Raw genomic sequence first — 21,204 nt, forward strand, 5'->3', positions numbered from 1 at the left:
AGCAGCTTATTTATATAAATGATAGTAGTCTTTCTGAAGCAAACACGCTAGTTTTACCAGTGCAGAGCAATAGTACGTTTTAATTATATTGATACACTTTCAGTTCTTGGTGTTACTGTTCCTTTAAAAACAGACAATTTGTAGTCAGAGGTACCATAAGATGAGAAGTCTGAGTCAAAAGTTATGTACAGACTCTAATGTCCTGAATTATTGGAGAGACATTTTCAAAATTTGGAAGCGTACTGGAAAGTTGCTTGGAATTGTAGCTTATTTGTTATGTAACAAGAATGTTTTTAAAAAATATACCAAAATAACCAGTCAATGAGACAGAGAGAAGTTCAACAAAAATTGGAGCAATTTAGAACAGTTGCTTATAACAGTTATTGATTCTCCTTGCTGTACAAAAGCTAGATTATTTGTTCCAAAAGTAACAAAGCAGAAAATTTGAACTTTACAGGTGTCCGGTATCACACATATGCAAGTGATTATGACTAATTTGACTTCTGAACAGCCAGAAAGCAGCAATACTAGTGAGAAATTTAAGAAATTACACCATCAACCATTCTTCAGCACATACAGTGGTGCTTGAACGTATGTGAACCCTTTAAAGGTTCTATATTTATTTTATGAATGTGACCTAAAACATATGATTTTTAAACAAGCCTAAAAGACAGTGAAGAACAAATGAAACAAACATGATTATATTTGGTCATATTTTTTCATGTAATTATTCAATAACATTGTATGTTTTGTATGTGGCAAAAGTAAGTGAATCTTTAGAAGTATATAATTTGAAGGTGAAATCCGAGTCTGCTGTTTTTAGTCAATGGGATGACAATCAGGTGGGAGTGACCCTGTTAAAGAATCCAGCAAAGCCTGCTCACACATACCATACATTTTTGGATGTGTATAATGGCTCAAACAAGAGATGTCTGACCTCAGAAAGAGAGATTTTTGTACTCACCGTTAAGTCTTTTTCTCTTGTCCTATATTGGGGGACACAGGCACCATGGGGATGAAGATCCTGCAGCTGGAGAATGGACACTAACTTGTTAACTTGTGACTCCTCCTGCTCTGGGCTTCATTCCCTGCCTCCTCCTATTTCTTCCAGTTTCTACCGAAGAAGGAGCATAGCAACCCAAAACAGAAGAGGAATCTCAAAATACCCCTCAACAACAGAGTAAAACTCACAAGGGAGTAACTATATACATGTATAAAAGATTCAGTGTCAAACAGGGAGGGTAGGCCTAAGTCCCCCAACACAGGACAAAAGAAAAAGATTTAAAGGAGAAGGAAACCCCCAGGGCGCTAAACCCCTCCCCCCCTCCCCTGTGCTGCCCCCCTCCCTCCTCCCCCCTGGCCTACCTGTCCCCCTGGGCAAATGCCCCTAACTTTTTACTCACCCCTCTGCGCAGGTCCTGTCCACGGAGTACGCAGTCGCCATCTTCTCCCACGCGCGTCTTCTTCTTGCTCTGATCGGCGTTTTCTGGCACATGCGCAGTAGGAACAGGTACCGGTACGGCTCTACTGCGCATGCGCCGAATGTCACGAAGTTTTCCGATTTCACTTCGTGACATTCGGCGCATGCGCAGTAGAGCCGTATCGGTACCTGTTCCTACTGCGCATGCGCCAGAAAACGCCGATCAGAGCAAGAAGAAGACGCGCGTGGGAGAAGATGGCGACTGCGTACTCCGTGGACAGGACCTGCGCAGAGGGGTGAGTAAAAAGTTAGGGGCATTTGCCCAGGGGGACAGGTAGGCGGGGAGGGGTTTAGCGCCCTGGGGGTTTCCTTCTCCTTTAATGGTGAGTACAAAAATTTCTCTCTTTCTCTTGCCTAATTGGGGGACACAGGCACCATGGGGGATGTGCCAAAGCAATCCCAGAGGGTGGGACACTGTAACCCCGCATTCAGTGCTCAGGAATAACTGTCTGTAGCATCTTCCTCCCGAAGCTAGCTTCAGCCGAGGCGAGGCCTGTGTGTGTAACCTGTAGAATCGTGTGAAGGTATGATGGGATGCCCAAGTGGATGCTCTGCATATCTGTTCAGCCGTTCTTTGATGTTGAACAGCCCATGATGTGCTGATAGAGCGAGTGGAGTGAGCTATGACCCTAAGCGGAGAATTATGTCCCTTCATCGCGTATGCTCTGATAATCGTAGAACGAATCCACTTGGCAATGGTCATCTTAGGAGCCGTGGTTCCTTCCTTTGGGAATAATAAAGAGAGAGTCTACTCTTCCGATACTCTTCCGATATCCTTGGTGGACTCCAACAACATCTAGATTGTGTAAACATACATGCAGAGGGATTCTTGGGTTCTGGACACAGAGATGGAACAACCAAATCCTGATTGATGTGATATTCGGATACTACCTTTGGTAGGATGTCCGGAGTTGGGCGCAAGACCACCTTGTCCTTGTGAAATATGGTGGAGACTTGCAATACAATGAAGTTCGGAGTAATGGCTAGTAAAAATACTACCTTTTCAGTCAGAGAAGGGAGAGGAATGTGTTCATATGGATCTCCTTGTAGGACAGATAGAACTAGGTTAAGATCCCAAGGAGGAACCGGGGATCTGTAGGGGGGGGGGCGATTCTCGAGGCCCCCTGGAGAAAGGTTTTGATGTTGCTCTTCAATGCCAGTTTCTTCTGGTAAAGGATGGAGAGAGCCGAAACCTGAGCTCAAGGCTAAACCCTTCGACAAAACCTCCTGTAGGAAGGATAGTATCTCCTTCTCATCCACCCTCTGCGGGTCTGCACCTCTGTTTTTACACCAGGTGATGAATGTCTTCCATGTGTGGTAAATCTTTGCTGAGACAGGCTTTCGGGCACGCAGCATGGTAGGTATAGCCTCCGAAGGTGCCCCTGTTCTTTTGAGGACTAGGGTGTCAAAAGCCATGCCATTAAAGCCCACTGATGTGAATTCGGGTGGGCAATTGGACCTTGTGTGAGAAGATCCTCTCTCTGGAAGATGATACAGAACGTCCCTTGCCAGCTCCACTACTTCTGCAAACCACAATCTCCTTGGCCAGTATGGTGCCCTCTCTCTTTATCTTTTTGATTACCTTTGGGAGTAATGCCAGTGGAGGGAATATGTAGACCTTGGTGAATGTCCAGGGAATGACTAGCACGTCTACCCAGAGTGCTAGTGGATCTAGACATATGGCCACGAATCTTTGTACTTTCCGATTGTCCCGGGACGCCACAAGGTCGACCTCTGAAAGGCCCCACTTTTCCACTATTAGTTGGGAGACTTCGGGGTGTAGGCTCCACTCTCCCTGGTCTAGGGTCTCTCTGCTTAAGTAGTCCGCTATCCAGTTGTCTACCCCGGGGATGTTTACCGCGGAGATTTCTGGAACACAAGTCTCTGCCCACGTTAAGATGGAGTTTGCTTCCTTCAGGGCTGCGGGGCTTCTGGTGCCCCCCTGGTTTACGTACTCCACTGCGGTGAGGTTGTCTGACTGAATGCGAACTGCCCAACCCTTGAGGTAGGGGGTGAACCTTTCCAGAGAATATCTGATCGCCCTGAGCTCTAGAAGGTTGATTGATAGCGAACCTTCTTCCTGGTCCCAAAGACCCTGGACAGTCTTCTGGCCTAGTACACGCCCCACCCTGTTAGGCTGGCATCCGTTGTGAGGACTCTCCATTGATGACTGGGAAAGGGTTTACCTAGGGACGTTCGATGTGTGTGCAGGGAGTGCTTGACCTGTTCCAGACAATCCAGGTCTTTTCGATCCTTTCTCTGATGACGTAATATAACCTGTTGCAGTGGTCTGGTAAGGAGCCGAGCATATGGTATGGCTGGGAAGGATGCCACCATCATCCCTAAGGACTGCATGGTTGTCCGTAGCGGGACGCTGGAGGAAGTCTGCAGGGATAGAATCCGTGCCTGTAAAATGGAGCTCTTGTCCTTCCTGGAGTCGTTTCTATTCTATCGTTTGTGACGGTATTCTATCGTTTGTGACGGAACAAGGTGGGATTTGATGTAGTTGATCAGTCAGCCCAAGTCCGTTAGGGTTCTGAGGACTTGAGCTGTTATGTCCCTTGGTCGATCTCTGGCGACGGACCTTTTATAAGTAGGTCGTCCAAATAGGGAATGACAACTATCCCTGTTATAGGTAGTTCCTCTAATGCTGCCGCCATGACTTTGGTGAAGGTGCGGATGATAATCCAAATGAAAGGGCGACGAACTGCCAGTGTTTTCCGTCCACAAAAAATCTGAGAAATTTATGATGGGCCGGATAGATGGGTATATGGAGATACGCATCCTTGACGTCTATTACTGTGGAACTGAGAATGATTGGATGGACTCCATCTTGAAGTGGCAGTGTCTGACAAAGGGGTTGAGAGACTTGAGGTCGAGCACTGGTCTTAGGGATCCGTCCTTCTTGGGGGCGGTGAAGAGGTTGGAATAGTAGCCCCTTCCCCTGTCTGTTGCGGGAACCGGTTGGATTGGACCCGCAGCTGCGAGGTCTTGGATGACAGAAAGGAATCTTGCCTTGTTGGACAGGTGTTTGGGTAGACGGGATACGAAAAATCTGTGGGGTGGGGGTTGTGTGAATTCTATGAGGAGACCTTGTGATCAAACTCGCAGAACCCACCGGTCCTTTATCTTGTCTTTCCACACCTCCCGAATGGATTAGAGACTTCCGCCTACAGGAATCTCTTCAGGGATGGGCACTCCTTCATGCTGTGCTGGGTTTGTCCTGTGAGGGCTTGGATGTACCCTTTGAGGACGACCAGCTGGGTCTTTGCTTGTGCTGTAAGCGAGAGCAGAAGTTAGAGTTGGTCTTCCCTGATTCTTGGCCCTTTTACCTTGGCGAAAGGAATGAAAAAAGGGTCTTCACTTGAATGGAATTCTCTTGTGAAGGTAGATTTGCAGAATCCTTCTAGTCGCTTGTCTATGGGGTCCTTACACGCTGCTGCATCTGCTACGGGAATGTTAGTATTCCTGGAAAGCCTGGAGACTGGGGGTCCACCAAGGGGGGTGATGCCCAGAGTTCCGTGCATTCTTGCGAAAAGGGTATGTTTGAGAAAAACATCTGGAAATTTGAACCCTGTGGTCGGGGGTTTTCCATTGTGATTTGATTATCTCTTCTAGTTGCTCATAAGCCGGAAATATGGATGAGCTTTTCTCCTCTATGTTAAGGGTTGAGAGTACCACCTGTATGAGGCCCTCCACCTCCTTTTGGGTTCTAGGCAGATCTTGTTCTGAGTCCTGTTCCGGATCGGACTCTTCCTCTGACTGTACCTATCCTTCATCAGAAGGGGGGGGGAGTACTTCCCCTGGAGAGGCTGTTGGGCATTTAGAGCCTGAGGGTCGAGAGTCAACCGTAGATGGCTGAGATAAGCGTTCAAGGACCCTGTCTAAAGTCTCGGAAATGCGGGCCAGATTTTGGATGCCTGCAAGTGAGAGGGACAGGGCCTCAACTAGTTCTGATTCTGTAGTGCAAGAAGGAGGTGGTGTAGGGTCCTGGGGTCTACAGTTCACAGACACAGAATCAGTCGAAGCTGTATGAAATTTGGCCTTACACACAATACATGCCAAGTATGAGACCTGAGTGGTCTTGCTTGTCTGAGCGGAGGATTTTGTTTTATCTGCCATGATGCTCCTAAGCGTGAATTTTTTTTTTTTGGCTTAGCCCATTAATGAAGGGGGAGGCAGGGGATACCCGTTAGTAAAGACCGCAGGGTTGGTAGGCAGATCTTTCTCTCCTTAGAGCCGGTGGGTCTGAGGAGAGAGGGAGAGGGGGGGGGAGAAACAGTAAAATCACTGGGCCTGGGAGACCTTTATTCGCCTAGTTGCAGCTACCCAATTGTGCAGGGGTGCACTGAGTCCCAAAGAGGTACTTGCCTGCAGCTAGTTTCTCTCCAAGTGTTGCCTAAGCTGGTGGGCCTGGATATTCGCAGGTGCAGCAAACTTCCACATGTGGGTGGATGGCTCTGTAGTATTTGCGCTACTCCGGTCTAGGGAAGTGCCCGCGGGGGTTGTGAGATCGAGGTCATCCTGGCAGGAGAGGCGCACGGAGGTGTTGCGGCGTTAGGTGGAAGACGCGAAGAGGATTGGTGCCGGATCCAATAGGCAGTGAGGGGGAAGCCTGTACCCGGAAGTGCGCAATGGATATTTGGCGCTGGAGCAGATAGGCGGAAGGGCGGGGAGACCGGGAAGCCGGATAGCGCTCAGGTTTGGTGCCACAAGGGGAGCGTGGGATCTTTGAAAGAAGGCGGACTGAATTGCAAAATAGAATAGGGCGCCCTAGAGCTATGCCTAAAAGTGGCAAGAATCAGAAGAGGAATAAAAGCCTACGTTCTCTGTAGATAAGAGAGGGGTAAACAGTGAAGATTTTCTACTCACCAGTTGTAGCCAGCTGATGATGCCCTTTGTACAGAGTATATAAACATACATACATACATCAAGGACTCCGGTTAGATCATGTCACATTAGGGGCCACTGATACATTCAAGAGCCCTTCCAGCTGACCAGAATTTTTTTTATGATGTATATGTCACCAGAGGCTTGGGGGGGGGGGGGGGGTGTGTGTGTGTGTGTGTGTGTGTGTGTGTGTGTGTGTGTGTGTGTGTGTGTGTGTGTGTGTGTGTGTGTGTGTGTGTGTGTGTGTGTGTGTGTGTGTGTGTGTGTGTGTGTGTGTGTGTGTGTGTGTGTGTGTGTGTGTGTGTGTGTGTGTGTGTGTGTGTGTATAGTGTTATATACACATTATTGTACAGAAAACCGCACTCTCAGGTCTTCTCAAGGGTGTAAAAAAATTTTTTTACACCCTTGAGAAGACCTGAGAGTGCGGTTTTTTGTACAATAATTGGTTTACATAATTTTTGAACACTGCACCCAGGCAGCTGCTTTTGCATACATGAGTGCTCCATTCCGAAGAAATGGCGTCCTGGTGTTCTAATTCGTACACCGACCTTTCCTTGCGTATCCTGGCCAAATCAGTCGCTACCTCACCAATAACCAGGATCATTAGATCTAATGAGCATCTGTTCAAGACGCCTATCCATTTTTTGCAAAACTCAGGATTTGTTCGTCCGATGGTAGGGACATTGCGGATGCGGAATCCTTTAGGTATATGTTTCTCCCGGTACTAATCAGAGAGAAACAATCCGTGCAAATCTAAATCTATCTCACGCTGTCTCAACCGCGTCAATTCATCGCAGACATCTTTGAGCGTGTTGTTGGACGGAAGATCCGCCTGTGAAGATTGCCACAATACCTGCTCCGCTTCTTCCTCCGTTACATGCCAGGTCTCCGCAAGTCCGGTCAGTGCACTGAAGCTTTCCGCCATTCCTTCTCGCTGGGGAAACAACTGCTCCCAATTGTAAAGCTTTGAGGGGGTGAGTTCTCTTGCTCTTTCACATTAAAGTTGCCGGGTGCCGGATCCAATAGTGCCTCCCACTGCACAAATTCACATCAGCCAAGCAGATCCGCACTCACTTAGTTAACCCTTTCTTGGTCTGCCCGGGTGCCGCTCCTGGGATCCAGATAAACATAAAAGAGAACGGTAGCGCACTCCAGGGACTTGTATAAAAATATAATTTATTAGAACATGGTAAGCATTCGACGTTTCGGCTCCCCTCTAGAGCCTTTATCAAGACAAACCACCATTGCCATTAAACCCCTTAAATAACCCACATAAAAGCCGCTCCTCCCCCTGTGCAAAATACCACCCACAAATTAGACATTTTCCCACTGATACTTTACATACAATGTAAATTACAATGTGTATTACATACAATAGATCATGTACCTGAACCTAGGAGAGGGGGTAATAGATCACAATTGCTTCTGCAGCGTGAAACCTATTGGATTAGAAGATTAAACACTATGGCACCGAAGGGCCTCAATGAGCAATGCTTTTTCAATTGTTTTTTAAATACACGCTAGAGTTTCAGGTTGTCCTCCGCTACAGTGATAAGACATTATTTGTATAGTTTTCTGAAATAATTTGTGTAGGATACATTGTATGTAAAGTATCAGTGGGAAAATGTCTAATTTGTGGGTGGTATTTTGCACAGGGGGAGGAGCGGCTTTTATGTGGGTTATTTAAGGGGTGTAATGGCAATGGTGGTTTGTCTTGATAAAGGCTCTAGAGGGGAGCCGAAACGTCGAATGCTTACCATGTTCTAATAAATTATATTTTTATACAAGTCCCTGGAGTGCGCTACCGTTCTCTTTTATGATATATATATATATATATATATATATATATAGATATATATATATATATATATATATATATATATATATATATATAAAACACTATATAGGCTTGGTGTACACCACTGATGCAGCCTCCGAAGAGCGGGAATCCAGCGCAGGGGGATATGGGAGCAAGCCTGCAGTCCTCCCTAGAGCAGGAAGGCTGTCAGGCAGAAAAATTCTGGTCAGCTGGAAGGGCTCTTGAATGTATCAGTGGCCCCTAATGTGACATGATCTAACCGGAGTCCTTGATCACCTGCTCCAGCCACTAGATATTTGTGTGTCTTCTCCTAAAACAGAAGAGCCCAGGATCTCAAAATCCTCAGCTCAGACACGCAAGACCACTCAGGTCTCATACTTGCCATGTATTGTGTGTAAGGCCAAAACTAAACTGGAAGTAATGGGAGGAGGCAGGGGATGAAGACCAGAGCAGGAGGAGTCACAAGTTAGAGTCCATTCTCCAGCTGCAGGATCTTCATCCCCATGGTGCCTGTGTCCCCCAATTAGGCAAGAGAAAAAAAAAAAAAAGTTGTGAATGCCCAAAAAGCTGGAAACTGTTACAAGACCATCTCTAAAGAGTTTGGACTGCACCAAACAGTCAGACAGATTGTGTACAAATGGAGAGAAATTCAAGTTACCCTACCCAGAAGTGGCAAGGTTTACAATAGCATGAGAGGTTACTTCTTAGTAACTGAAGGCCTGACCACATATTGGCGCATGTTGATGTTCATGACTCCACCATCAGAACATTGAACAGCAATGGTGTGTATGGCTGGGTAGCAAGGATAAAGCCTATGCTCTTTCCCCAAAATATTGCTGACTGTCTACAGTTTCTAACGATCATGTTGACAAACCAAAAGGATACTGGAAGAATGTTTTGTTGATGGATGAAGCCAGAACAGAACTTTTTGACTTGAATGAGGAATAAAGAAAAACACTGCATTCCAGCAGACAGCTTTCCATCATTGATGGAACAATGAATTCTGAACTATACAATAGAATTCTAAAGGAAAACGTCAAGACATCTGTCTGTGAACTGAATCTCAAGAGACAGTGGATCATGCAGCAAGACACCAATCCTAAACACACAAAATGTTCTACCAAAAATGGTTAAAGAAGAATAAACCATTAAACCAACCTTAATCCAATTGAAATGTTGTGGAAAGACTTAAAGCTAGTGGTTCCTCTGAGGAAACCCACCAACATCCAAGAGCTGAAGCTGTTGTGTATGGAGAAATGGGCTAAAATTCCTTTGATTCGATTTGAATCTTTAAAATGCCACTTAATTTGATATAAACTATATATTGCTTAAGTATGCATTTTGGGGGTATAGTTTTCCTTTAACTAGGTTTTTTTCATGAAGTTTTATGACTTGAAAAAGCAGATGTTTTAAGTCACATTCATATAAAAATATTGAAAAATGTGAAGGGTTCACAAACTTTGAAGCACCACCATACTGTAAAAAAACAATAATTTTACATAAAACATGCATACCTGCCACTGTTAGCCATATGCCGGAACTCCTTTACAGTCATTGGTTTTTTCTGAATATTATACTGAGTGAAAAGGCCTGACTGGCCAGTAACCATCTGCTGAATTGGTGCAGGAATCACAAGATCATCTATGTCATCATAGTGTCTCTTGGGCTTCCATTCCTTTGGTGGAATCACCTTTAAAAAAAATAGAATGAACATAAACTGGGCCACACTTAATTATACCGATGTATATTTATTGTCAATTCCTAATATTAACTCCTTTACTTTCCTTCTGGGTGTGTGTGTGTGTGTGTGTGTGTGTGTGCGCGCGCATTTTTCAAAATGAAGTCCTTGGAGTGCGGCTTGTTTGTTTACTGCATACTAATGTGTTGACCAGCACCCAGGCAGCTGTGGATTGTTAAGAGTGCACCAGCTAAGTATGTATATATGTGTATATATATATATATATATATATATATATATATATATATATATATATATATATATATATATATATATATATATATATATATATATATATATATATATAGTAAGCTGTGGGATCCACAACAGACACTTTTTTTTTTTTTTTTTTTTTAAAGGCAGTTTATTTACACACAGGGGTGACCATTTCAGGATACAACACAAATCATAAAAATAAATCCTACCCACTTGGCGCTACCTTCACACATGAAGAGTTCCCTTACTAAACTGGGCCCCTTGTGGACTACCAGTAAGAAAACACATAAGTATGGGTCTCCTGGCTTTCCTCAGCCAGTCAAGACAGACCCTCTGTCACTTGGTCTCCTCTCTCTGCACCTTGCAGTAGCAAATGGCACCCCAGCCCCTCTGGGAGTTCCTCACAAGCATGTGTCCTTCCTGCTCTGTGTCCTGCTCTGAGAGAGACTCCTAACAGGCTCACTAGAACTAAATACCTTTCCACAGGACAGAACTGTGGAAGTTGAGCGCTAATCCATGAGCTGGACTACTGGATCGGAGTACCTGGCTTGCCTGTTCTTTCCAGAATACTCCAGCTTCCAGGGCCTGGCCGCTAAAGCCTTTAAACAGAGAACTTATTCTCTCTTTATGAACTCCCTTCCTGGTGCCTACCTCTCCCACCAAGGAGAACTTAAAGGGAAAACATACATTTTCCCACACTGTTTTGGTCACTATATGTGCCACTCTAAATATTTTTAGCGTGGCACGCTAAAAATCAGTATAATTTTCTATTTACTCAATATGAATAGGTTCTGAACAAAGCTAGGAGGTTGGGTTTCTTCTATTGAAACGGTTTGACCACCCCATGCTCCCAGAAAGGTATCCACTAAGGACCAGGGCACATTGAGTGGTGGCTCCACTGCTCTAAACAGGTGGGGGGGGGTTTTGGGGGGGGGGGTTCTTGCAGAGAGAAGTTCTCAGTCTAAAATGATTATCCCTTTAGACTGTTTAGACAACTTATTGAATCAGTTTGCCCTGAAAGCCATGAAAGAGTAAGGCAGCATGACCAAGAAAGCTAGATTACATGGTTACTCGTTATATGGGTGGAAGATATTTTAAAATAAATAGAATTTTAGGAAAGCAATAAAATTAATCTTTTAAAGGTCCTTTTAAAGATGATAATGTGGTGGGTGTATACTGTAGTGTAGGTAGTTGTGGAAATGAGATCAGTAAGGTGCAGTTAGGGAGGCAGCACTAGGTGTATATACAGTTTTCCTCAAGGATTTTTTTGTTCATCTTGTGCAATATATTGTTTTTCCCAATGTACTTTTAGGATCATCACCTGTATGTGGAGAAGCAATCTTTCAGTGATTGCCTCCAACAACTGTGACTTTTTAAAAACAGTATTTTAAAAAGATGTAAATCCACAAAAGTACCTTTGCCAGCCCTGCTCGATGAGCACCCTTCGACTCCATGTATACCAGATATTTGTTAAAGTCTTTGAACTCCTCAAACGTTGGTCTAAATGTCATAATTTTGCAGTTAGGATTCTGCTCATCCGAGTCACTTGAAGTCATCTTGAGAGAATTTTTTTTCTACAAAAACAACAAATACATTAACATAAATACAGCAGTTACAGTGAAAATATTTTTTTAAAATCTAATGCAAATATATGTAGTTATATTTATATTGCATTTATATGTATTAATGTATGTACTCATGCCTTTATAGGTGTTCAATGAAAGCTAAAAATGCCCTGTAAACAGCTTATTTGGGTGCGTGTGGCTTACTGACATATGTAAAAGCTCAGCACACATCCTGACTTAAAGGTGAAGTTCACCTTTTACCATAGATTACCCAATAAGCAAGTTTTAAACTAGTTTATTTTTTTATTGCCATTCTCGTTCTGCTTTTTTTCAGCCTTCAACTAAAACTATTGCCTGCTTATCAGCAGCCAAAAAGCAGATTGAACTGTGATTAACAATATTTAATATCATTATTATTTTAAACGGTGTTTCTTATTTGTATTGCTTATCTTCTATTTGTGCTTTTACCTGTTCTTCCTTTAGTCTGACATCTACAATGATGCAGGATAGGCAAGTAAGCACTAGGAAACTGTTAAGTTTATATTTCAATCCTAAGAGTATACTATATTGCCTTCTAATACACTGTAAAAGCCTGGGTCAGATCATTATAAGGAGGAAAGACAACACAAGTATACAACAGGAGTAACTAAGTGTGGCTCAAGCGAAGTCCCCATTTACTACATTTTTAGTTGTTCAACTTTAAATTACCTTTCAGTATTACATAGATATTGATATTCTTGGGTTTCATTTTTTTATGGGTTTTCAGTTATTTAGCTTTTTGTGAGACACTGGACTATGAAAAGTTAAGTAAATGAACAGAAAGGTAAGAAATAAAAAGTAACAGTAATAAAATTGTAATCTCACAGAGCAATATATATATTTGGCTGCAGGGTCATCGAGCCCTATTTGAAAGCAGGAAAAATGTAGAAGAAAAGGGCAAATAATTAAAAACTATATTAAAAAAATTCACTTAAAGATGCAAAATTAAGCATCTAAAAAATAACTGTCCAAAAAAACTGCACCAGATGAGGAAAGTTTTTGAGCATTTCAAGGCCTGGCCACTGAGTTCAGGTTTTTTTTCTTTACTTCCTATTGGACATACTTTATAAGCTTTTGCCCCACCTATCAGTTTCCGGATGCTGTAAAGTCATGCATAAGATTAATATAAAGTTAATTTGCCTTTTTGCCTGCTTGCTGCGATATGATTTTGAGACCAACCCTTTCCAGTCCATACTCCTGCCTCGTCTGCCCTGTGTCAATCTGGCAGCATTGTTTGCATGACCACCACATCACAGTAAAGACACTAAGTCATCTCAGTAAATATATAGGAGAACTAAACCATAAAACCATAAAATAGAAGTATGATAGATGCACATTATGTTTTGGGGTTCTGTATCAGACCACTGCAACCCCAGCCCAGCCCCTTAGCAGTGAAGCTAAGCCCTTAGTAGCTCCTCATCTTTTTTTTTGCATAGGGAGAGATAATGTAATCCTAAACCACTACTCCATATACATTACTTAAAATGTTCAATGGTTTTAAAGTTATTTGTTCGTGTAATTGCTATAAGTATCTCTTACTGTTCAGATTTGCATTCTTAACTCTAACTTCTGAAAACCTGTTGCAAACGTGCTAATTAAAGCTGTTTAAAAGACCCGACTCTGTTACATTGTGAATTCTGTCCCATGACCCATTAGAACCTGTCCTGAGAACTAGTTGTCACAGACTAGCAATTTTACCCATAGGTCTCTTTTAAACAAGTTTTTAACTGAAATCTTATTGAAAGTAATATTAGAACATCTGATCAGACAAATAATCATACTCTATGCTATGCTTTCCTGAGAAAATAAATTTCAGACTGATTTTTCTGTTTAGCAGGATATTAAAGGGGTTGATCACCTTGCAACACTTTTTTTCAGTTCAGTTGGTTTCAGATAGTTCACCAGAAATTAAGACTTTTTCCAATTACTTTTTATTTTCTAAGTGACTGTTTTTCTAATATTGAAGTGCAAAGTTTAATTTTTAACTTTCTAAATCAGTTCTGAGAAGGGGGATCGCTGACCCTATAAACTAAATTGATACATTTAGTTGATACATTTGTTAACTGTGTCTGCTGAGCAAAATCCCTCAGTTTCATTAAAGGCAGCTGTTAGAATTGATACAAGTTACTAATACTTCACAGATGCTGCTGAAAAATGTATCAGCTAAATGTAGCAAAATTGTAACAGTTTAGAGTCTGCACCTGAATTACTGAGCTGCCAGACTCAAACACCGTCACCAGGGACATTAAACTTTAAACTTAGATTTTGGAAAAACGGTAAAAAAATTGAAAGGTATTGAAAACAGTCTTTATTTATGGTGAACAACCTGAAAAGAATTGAACTGAAAAAAAGTGTTTGGAAGGTGAACAACACCTTTAACTGTGATGATTTATTCAGATTTTAGTAGTTTTGAAACTACAACTAAACTCACAAATGCTAAAACCATAATTGTAATTGAATTTAGTAAAAGATGCAAATATAAAAACCATGAACTAAAAAAAATGGACAAAAAAAGAAATACCTCAAAAAACTCATTTTAGTTTTTCAGACATTCATTCCCTAGTTATAAAATCCAAAAACCTCTAAAAGTCTGATTTGATTAAAAGTGGTCCAATAAGATCAGTGCAGCTTCCACTGATTTCTATAGGACCTTGACAACTTTTACTTGGCAAGGTGTGGTATTAATGGTTTTTGTGGGTTTATGTCCCCACTTAATACATTTAGAATTTTTAGAAATATAGGAAAACCTCAAATTTTTCAAGATGTGGGGGGGAAAAATCACAAATTCAATTGTTAGTAAATGGGCCCTATAATGTTAAGAGAATGAGAAACAAAAATGGTTTCTGTATACTATTCAGAAGCAGCACTATAGAGCTAAATGGAACAAGCTGAGATTTCTGATTAAACTGGTTTAGATGAAACTTGTGAAAGGTATCACATAATTTTTATTTTTTTGCATAGTAGCTTTTGCCATTAGGTCTCGTTTGTAACAATGACTTTGCGGGCTACATGTTGATGGACAGCTAGCTTTCTATTTAAACTCAGAGTGAGAAATTAAATAAGAGATTCACATGGAGTATGGTCAGTAAATCATTGCAATTGCAGCATGTTGTGTGTTTTTAAACAAGAATGCTAAGAAATCAGACTTAAAAAGGATTTAGAGAAATTACTTTTTTTTTTTTTTTTAAATAAACCCTTTGGACTAGCTCAAATGCTGTCCCCATAAGCTGTCCTAATTCAGCAGTTAGTATGCAAAACATTCCTGCAGAAACACCATAATAAACTGGAATACCTTATCTGTACTGAAATCCTTCGCACTAACATGGACTACCAGTTAATATGTTTCCCTAGTTGCCATATCTATGTTGACTTTGTGTAGACCATAAAACGCATGTGCAGAGGTTGTCAATTTAACCCACGGTGCATGTCTATCAGTGATGAAACTAGATAAAGGTAGGGGTGGACAAAGATAGCTGGCATGTGCACACTGAATAGAAGGAGGAGTTGGGCAGTGTGAATAAAAAGGTATGAGAAGAGTTATACGGTTCTTGTTCAGATATGTATCTACTGGTGTTAACAGAGCATTTTTCATCTCTGCTGTTGGATGACAAAAAATAGTAGACTCCTGTCATTACCCTTAGCATGATAAAGACAATTAGATTCAAAAACAATTTTAAATTAGCCTTCATTTTTTATTTTTGATGTTTTTAACATTCACGTCCTGCAGCTCCCGCTGGATCGGGTGCCGCATCAGCTAGTTGATGTGTCCCTCTCTCTGATGGCTCATATACCCATTGTTATAATCTGATTATTTGGCCCTAGGGCCAAAGATTAGATTACAGCCGGATACCGTCCACCTTAGGTAGTAATATCCAGGGGATGATCTGATCATTTCGCGATCTCACCAAATGAGCAGACCTTGTGTATGGCCAACTGTAGGCCCAAGAAGAAAGATAAGCAGGTCAGTGGCCCGCTTCATACAGACTGCATTTTACTAGCAACTTAGAAAACGGGCACAATATGAAATAAAACAAATAAAATAGTAAAAGTATAAATGCTGAAGAAATGGATAGTTGCTTAAAATAGGTACAATTATCACTTACCAAAAATTAATATGAAGGTAAAATTCCCTTTTAAGAATATATGTGCAGTCCTGTTTGGCTATATTTATCCCAATATCCTTTACCAACGGTTACCCTTTAATGGATTTTAAATTCCATTATTATTTGCTATGTAGCTCTCAGACCCAAAGGAAGTGGTTTGGACTACAAACAACAAAATGAAAAAGAAAGTGCTTAGCAGTACAATAATAAAAATAATCATCACCCAGTCTCCCACCCAGTCTGGTTCCTGGTACTCAATACAGGTTGAGGAGAGACAGAATAGAAATCAAAACAAGACAAACTCTAGGTTGTTTAGACCAGTATAGTCAATAAGTGACCTACACATAATAATTAAAGTCCTTTTCAAATTAAAGATGGAACCCAAAACCTTTTTTTTTTTAATTTAAATATGCATACCTGTTCTAAAGGGGTTTACATTTCTGAGCTGAGCCTGTCAATCAAATAATACCTGCCCGCCCCTATACCGGATACATAGAGGTGGGGCAGTCAATTACTTTCACTTCCATTCAGCAATTCCTGGATGTCAATACACTCCTCACATTCCCCACACTGTGTAATTGTGTAGATTCCCTTATTGTAATTATTTCATTGACCTTAGCCTATTCTGCCCCGAAGGAAACCACTTCCCCAAATGCCAGGGGGAAAGCCAACTCTCTGCCAGTATCAAACATGGCGGAATTGAAACAGGAACAGCTCCACCTGCCCAATCCTCTCATGCCATTATATGTAAATAGAGAACACTCATAAATAAATTGGATAACACACCAGCAGTGGTGACTGCGTAGCAGATATAATATCACACAATGCAGAAACACGCAAGCAAATCACATTACCGCACTGGTAGGCACACACTGTTAGCATGAAGCGCCGTTTGAACCTCTACCCAAATATCAGTAGCAGAGCGACCGTGTTGGTGGGCGCACTGAATTATACGGAATTATACTGAAATACAGCGCCTCGCCAGGACTCCTCCGAATGTCGCCCAGCGCGTCCCAACTTAGAAATCCCCAACAGAATGACTGAGACACGAGTACCTCTGATTCAAGGCCCTTTCTCCTAGTAAAGGCCTGCCCGTTCAAGCCGCAACAAGTCTCTGGCGTCTTTACAGCTGCTACTCCGGGCTGAGCTTGATGACGTCGCCCGGCCTGCAGAGAGTTAATGAGGCGGGGATGCGCGTCCTTGAGGCAGAGTGCTCGCGTTCTAGGCTCCCTGTTATTGTTTGGGGACGCATTTCCGAGGTCCATGTTCAGTATACATAACAGCGCTACTCCACCACCACTACTGCTATTGTTTGTATAGCCAGTGTATAATGTTTCCAGATTTGCTCTAGTAGACTACAATTATTTCCACTAGACCTCGAGCATATCGACATATGCCCCCCCCCATCCCCCGGGAATAAAAACAAGAACTGATGAATAATATTAGGAGAGCACAAAGCCAGGATTACATTATGTTTTTCCTGCAGAAACTTTATCTCTTTTGTTCCTTAATTGAAGGGAAACTACACCTCTTAGTGCAGATTTCTTTAAAAAATATATCACCTAAAGCACTACCCTATGTGCAACACTGATTGATGTGAATGGCTGGATTTGGCCAAACCCCTGAATCCTTCACGAAAGATTCTGCCGAATACTGAACCAAAACCTAATTTGCATATGCAAATTAGTGATGGGAAAGGGGCAAACATTTTTTACTTCCTTGTTTTTTACAAAAAGTTATACAATTTCTCTCCCCGCCCCCCAATTTGCATATGCAAATTAGGATTTGGTTAGGCCAGGCAGAAGGATTCAGTCGAATCCGAATCTTGCTGAAAAAGGCCAAATCCTGAACCGAATCCTGGATTTGGTGCATCCCTAATATATATATACATATAATAAAGAAAAGCAGCACTCGTCAATTGCAAAAAGATGTATTAAAAGATCAGAACATCACTCTAGGCAACGTTTCGGACAGCACATGTGCCCTTTGTCAAGCCAGAAAAATCTCTCAGCATCTCACAGGTATTATATAGGCAACAAACAGGAAATGACCTCAGAATTTGCATATACATAGGTACAGAGCATTATCATATACATATATCTATAGAAACAAAAACAGGTCATAATCACGATTTAAACCCCGAGGATATAAAGATTTGAGCATATTAATCCACCATACCTCTCTTCTTTTAAGTTTCAATTCTCTGTCTCCCCCTCTTCTCATAGGTGGTACTACTTCCAATACCATAAATTTAAGCTGATCTGCCGTGTGTCCCAAGTCAACGAAATGTTTTGAAACAGGTAATGTGGTATTGCCCAAGTTAATACTTGAACGATGTTGCGATATACGTGATTTGACCATCTGGGTGGTCTCACCTACATAGATGAGACCACACGGACATGTCAACACGTAAATCGCAAATTTTGAGATACACGTATAATGCCCTCGTAGCTGTATATGTTGACCGGTCTGGGGGTGAACAAACTCTCTACCTTTCAATACGAAAGGACATTGTACACAGCTTAGACAGGGATACATACCCTTAGATCTGCCTCCCCAAAATGTATGTGCCTCCTTAGGTTTAGTTTTCACTAAAGTGGAAGTAACATGTGCCCCAATAGTTTTGCCTTTTCTATAGGAGATAAGAGGTGGTGCTCTAAATTCTGGTATAGTAGGATAGGCATTTCGTAAAATATACCAATGTTTGCGTAGTAATTTACCAATAGCTTCACTATTATTGTGGAACTGGGTGACAAATGGTACACGTTGAGACTGTTTAGTTTTCCCCTTGGGATGTCTGACCCTTTGTTGGGCTTGTTGAATCACTTTTTCCGGGTATCCCCTCTCTCTAAACTTGTGGCACATAATTTGTTCCTGTTTCTCTTTTTCTTTCCCTTCACTCACTAACCTCTGAACTCTTGAGAGTTGGCTAATGGGGATTGATTTCTTCGTATGTGGAGGATGCTGACTGGTATAGTGAAGAATTTGATTCCTAATTGAGGGATGTACCCCATTAATCCTACCATGGAACCGCTGAAGGGAGTCAACGTCACACCGCCATAACACAAAGACATCATTTACCTTGGGTAAATATATGGATACTATTCTTCAACCTGTAGTTCAACGAACCCTGACCTATTTAAAATATACTCAGCACTTATTACAATGCCTTAACAGTAACTGATGATTATTCTGTTCTACTTGCGAGTCGGTGAAATGATCCTTGGAGGAATTTGACTCCTACAGCGGCCCTCCCATACCATTTGTCTTTGAATAGTACAGTTAACTTTAAATCTAAGTTATTTTCGTTTTGAATATGATTATTTTTGGCAGGTTTCAGGGACGCTAATCTGTATTATGCATCAGTTCGAGTCTAACCACATTAAGCAGTTTTTTGGTGATAAAATGTTATTTTTTAAACGCTTCATCGATGATATGCTGATTATATGGCATGGCTCCATCGGTGTATTCAGTAACATGGTAGAACACCTTAATATGTTACCTTCACCGATAAAATTTACTTTCACTATACATGATTAGCAAGTAAATTTTTTGGATGTGCAAGTGTTTCGTATGGTTACACATTTGGGATGTAACCTATCCTGTTTAGATACTTAATCAAGCTCTTACAATTGCCAAAGAAAGAGTGACTAGTCCTGGTGCAGCACCTAGGGAGCGACCGAATATTATTTTTAGCACCACATACAATGATGCTTCTAAGGGAATATGTAACAGCATTAAACATAATTGGAATACTGTTATGGGAAAACATGTTTTTTTCAAAATGCATCAGTTAATAGTGCTGCTCCAGCAGAATTCTGCACTGAAATCCATTTTTCAAAAGAGCAAACTGATTTTTTTATATTTAATTTTGAATGGGTGGACATTGATCGTCAATAAGCACAGAATTTAGGGATGGTAAAACTCAAAAACCAGTGGCTAAACATTTTTTAGAGATGAGCCACAGACTCCCTACATTTAAATATATTGCTATAGACTATGTTCCTCCTTTGCGTAGAGGAGGTGACAGATCCAGGGCATTATTACAAAGAGAAGTTTTTTGGATAAAAAAATATTTGTTACATTCCTACAATCACACTCTAATTCATTATACTAACCAGAAATAAAACCTTTTTTTTTACATCTATCCTAACATTGTCTTTGCATAATTCTGCTATAAAAGTATATTCCAGATGCTTTTACATTACCTATCTGATCCCCCATGTTCCTCTTTAGGGGGCAGCCATATTTGTACAGTAGTAGTCCTTTAGCATTAGAAACTCTGACAGAATAAGAAGGGGCAGTCAGGATGGCAAAACAGTCAGGTTTAGGAATTTGAAGTAACACGAAATCAGAGAAAAACAATCAACATGAACTATAGTTAACGTTGAATGTACCTCAATATTTTGAAGAGTAGTTTTTTTAATGTCAGTGTCATTTTAATAATTCTATTGCTATCGTTTAGAATATTCTAATAATTTGATGGTGAATTTTGTGACGTATCTGTACACACTATAAACAAAGTAAATTGACCATGCATGTACAAGTATTTTTATTATGAAGTTTCATAGTATCAAACACACAGATGTTTCAAGGTAAAGATCACAGTGAGGCATAGTATTGAAAATCAAATGAGAGGATATTAACAGATTGATAGATTAACTGGTTTCTGATCTAATTGACCTTATTGAGTATGTATACATTACCTGTGGTAGGCACGTTAGATTTAAGCTGTATATTAAAGAGATACTGATATCAGAAAATAACTTTTTTTATTATCTATCATAACATTATCTTTGAATGCTATTTATAATTTTGCCATAAAAGTATTTGCCTGATGATTTTACATTACATTTCACAAAACGAGTCAGGATTAAGATGTTTTTAATCTACTGAAATAAACTTGACGTTTTTACCCAACGAGTGGACTACGGAGTGCTTGACAACATTTATGATGATGATTTTACATTACCTTTCTTTTTTTCAACTTGTTCTTTACTCCTTACTCAAAGCATGTTCAAAAGTATTTATTTGCAAAGGGACACCCTCATTACCATATCATGTTACTACTTGATTGAGTGCCAGGGCCCGACTCCAACCACGAGGCTCCATACCTTGTCGAATTTACAGGCTGTGCCTCTGGCTTAGTGTGTAAGCTTAATCAGAGGTATTACCACATTTACTAAGTTTACCCAGGAATCCCATCCAGTGCATAATTATATTTTTCTTTGCATAAAACAATAGTGCCCTAAACCTCAATCTTGAATAATTAGTAGGTACTAATTGGTCTATTACCCCCAGTATACACACCATAGGAGACAGTATCTGTGGGAAGTCTATGGTGGTTGTTAGGG

The 21,204-nt window shown here is 41.1% G+C and overlaps 1 protein-coding gene across 8 annotated transcripts in view; it reads right to left on the minus strand.

Annotated features, from left to right (window-relative positions):
* The window catches only part of kdm4c.S (lysine (K)-specific demethylase 4C S homeolog), a 121,001-nt gene extending 103,770 nt beyond the window's left edge, over positions 1–17,231 (minus strand). Inside the window, exons 1-4 of one of the 8 annotated variants that reach the window (XM_041580117.1) lie at positions 16,906–16,993; positions 15,851–16,012; positions 11,559–11,717; positions 9,704–9,879 (exon numbers count right to left, since the gene is read on the minus strand). In XM_041580117.1, the coding sequence (XP_041436051.1) occupies positions 9,704–9,879; positions 11,559–11,699 (317 nt within the window). In that variant the 5' untranslated portion in view covers positions 11,700–11,717; positions 15,851–16,012; positions 16,906–16,993. Of the gene's footprint in view, positions 1–9,703; positions 9,880–11,558; positions 11,718–15,850; positions 16,013–16,704; positions 16,885–16,905 lie in introns of those variants that run through there. The other 7 variants (XM_041580115.1, XM_041580116.1, XM_018243809.2 and 4 more) reach the window with 7 other exon arrangements.
* Positions 17,232–21,204: the final 3,973 nt, after the last annotated feature.

The sequence above is a fragment of the Xenopus laevis genome, chromosome 1S, assembly GCF_017654675.1.
Source record: "Xenopus laevis strain J_2021 chromosome 1S, Xenopus_laevis_v10.1, whole genome shotgun sequence".
Lineage (NCBI taxonomy): Eukaryota > Metazoa > Chordata > Amphibia > Anura > Pipidae > Xenopus > Xenopus laevis.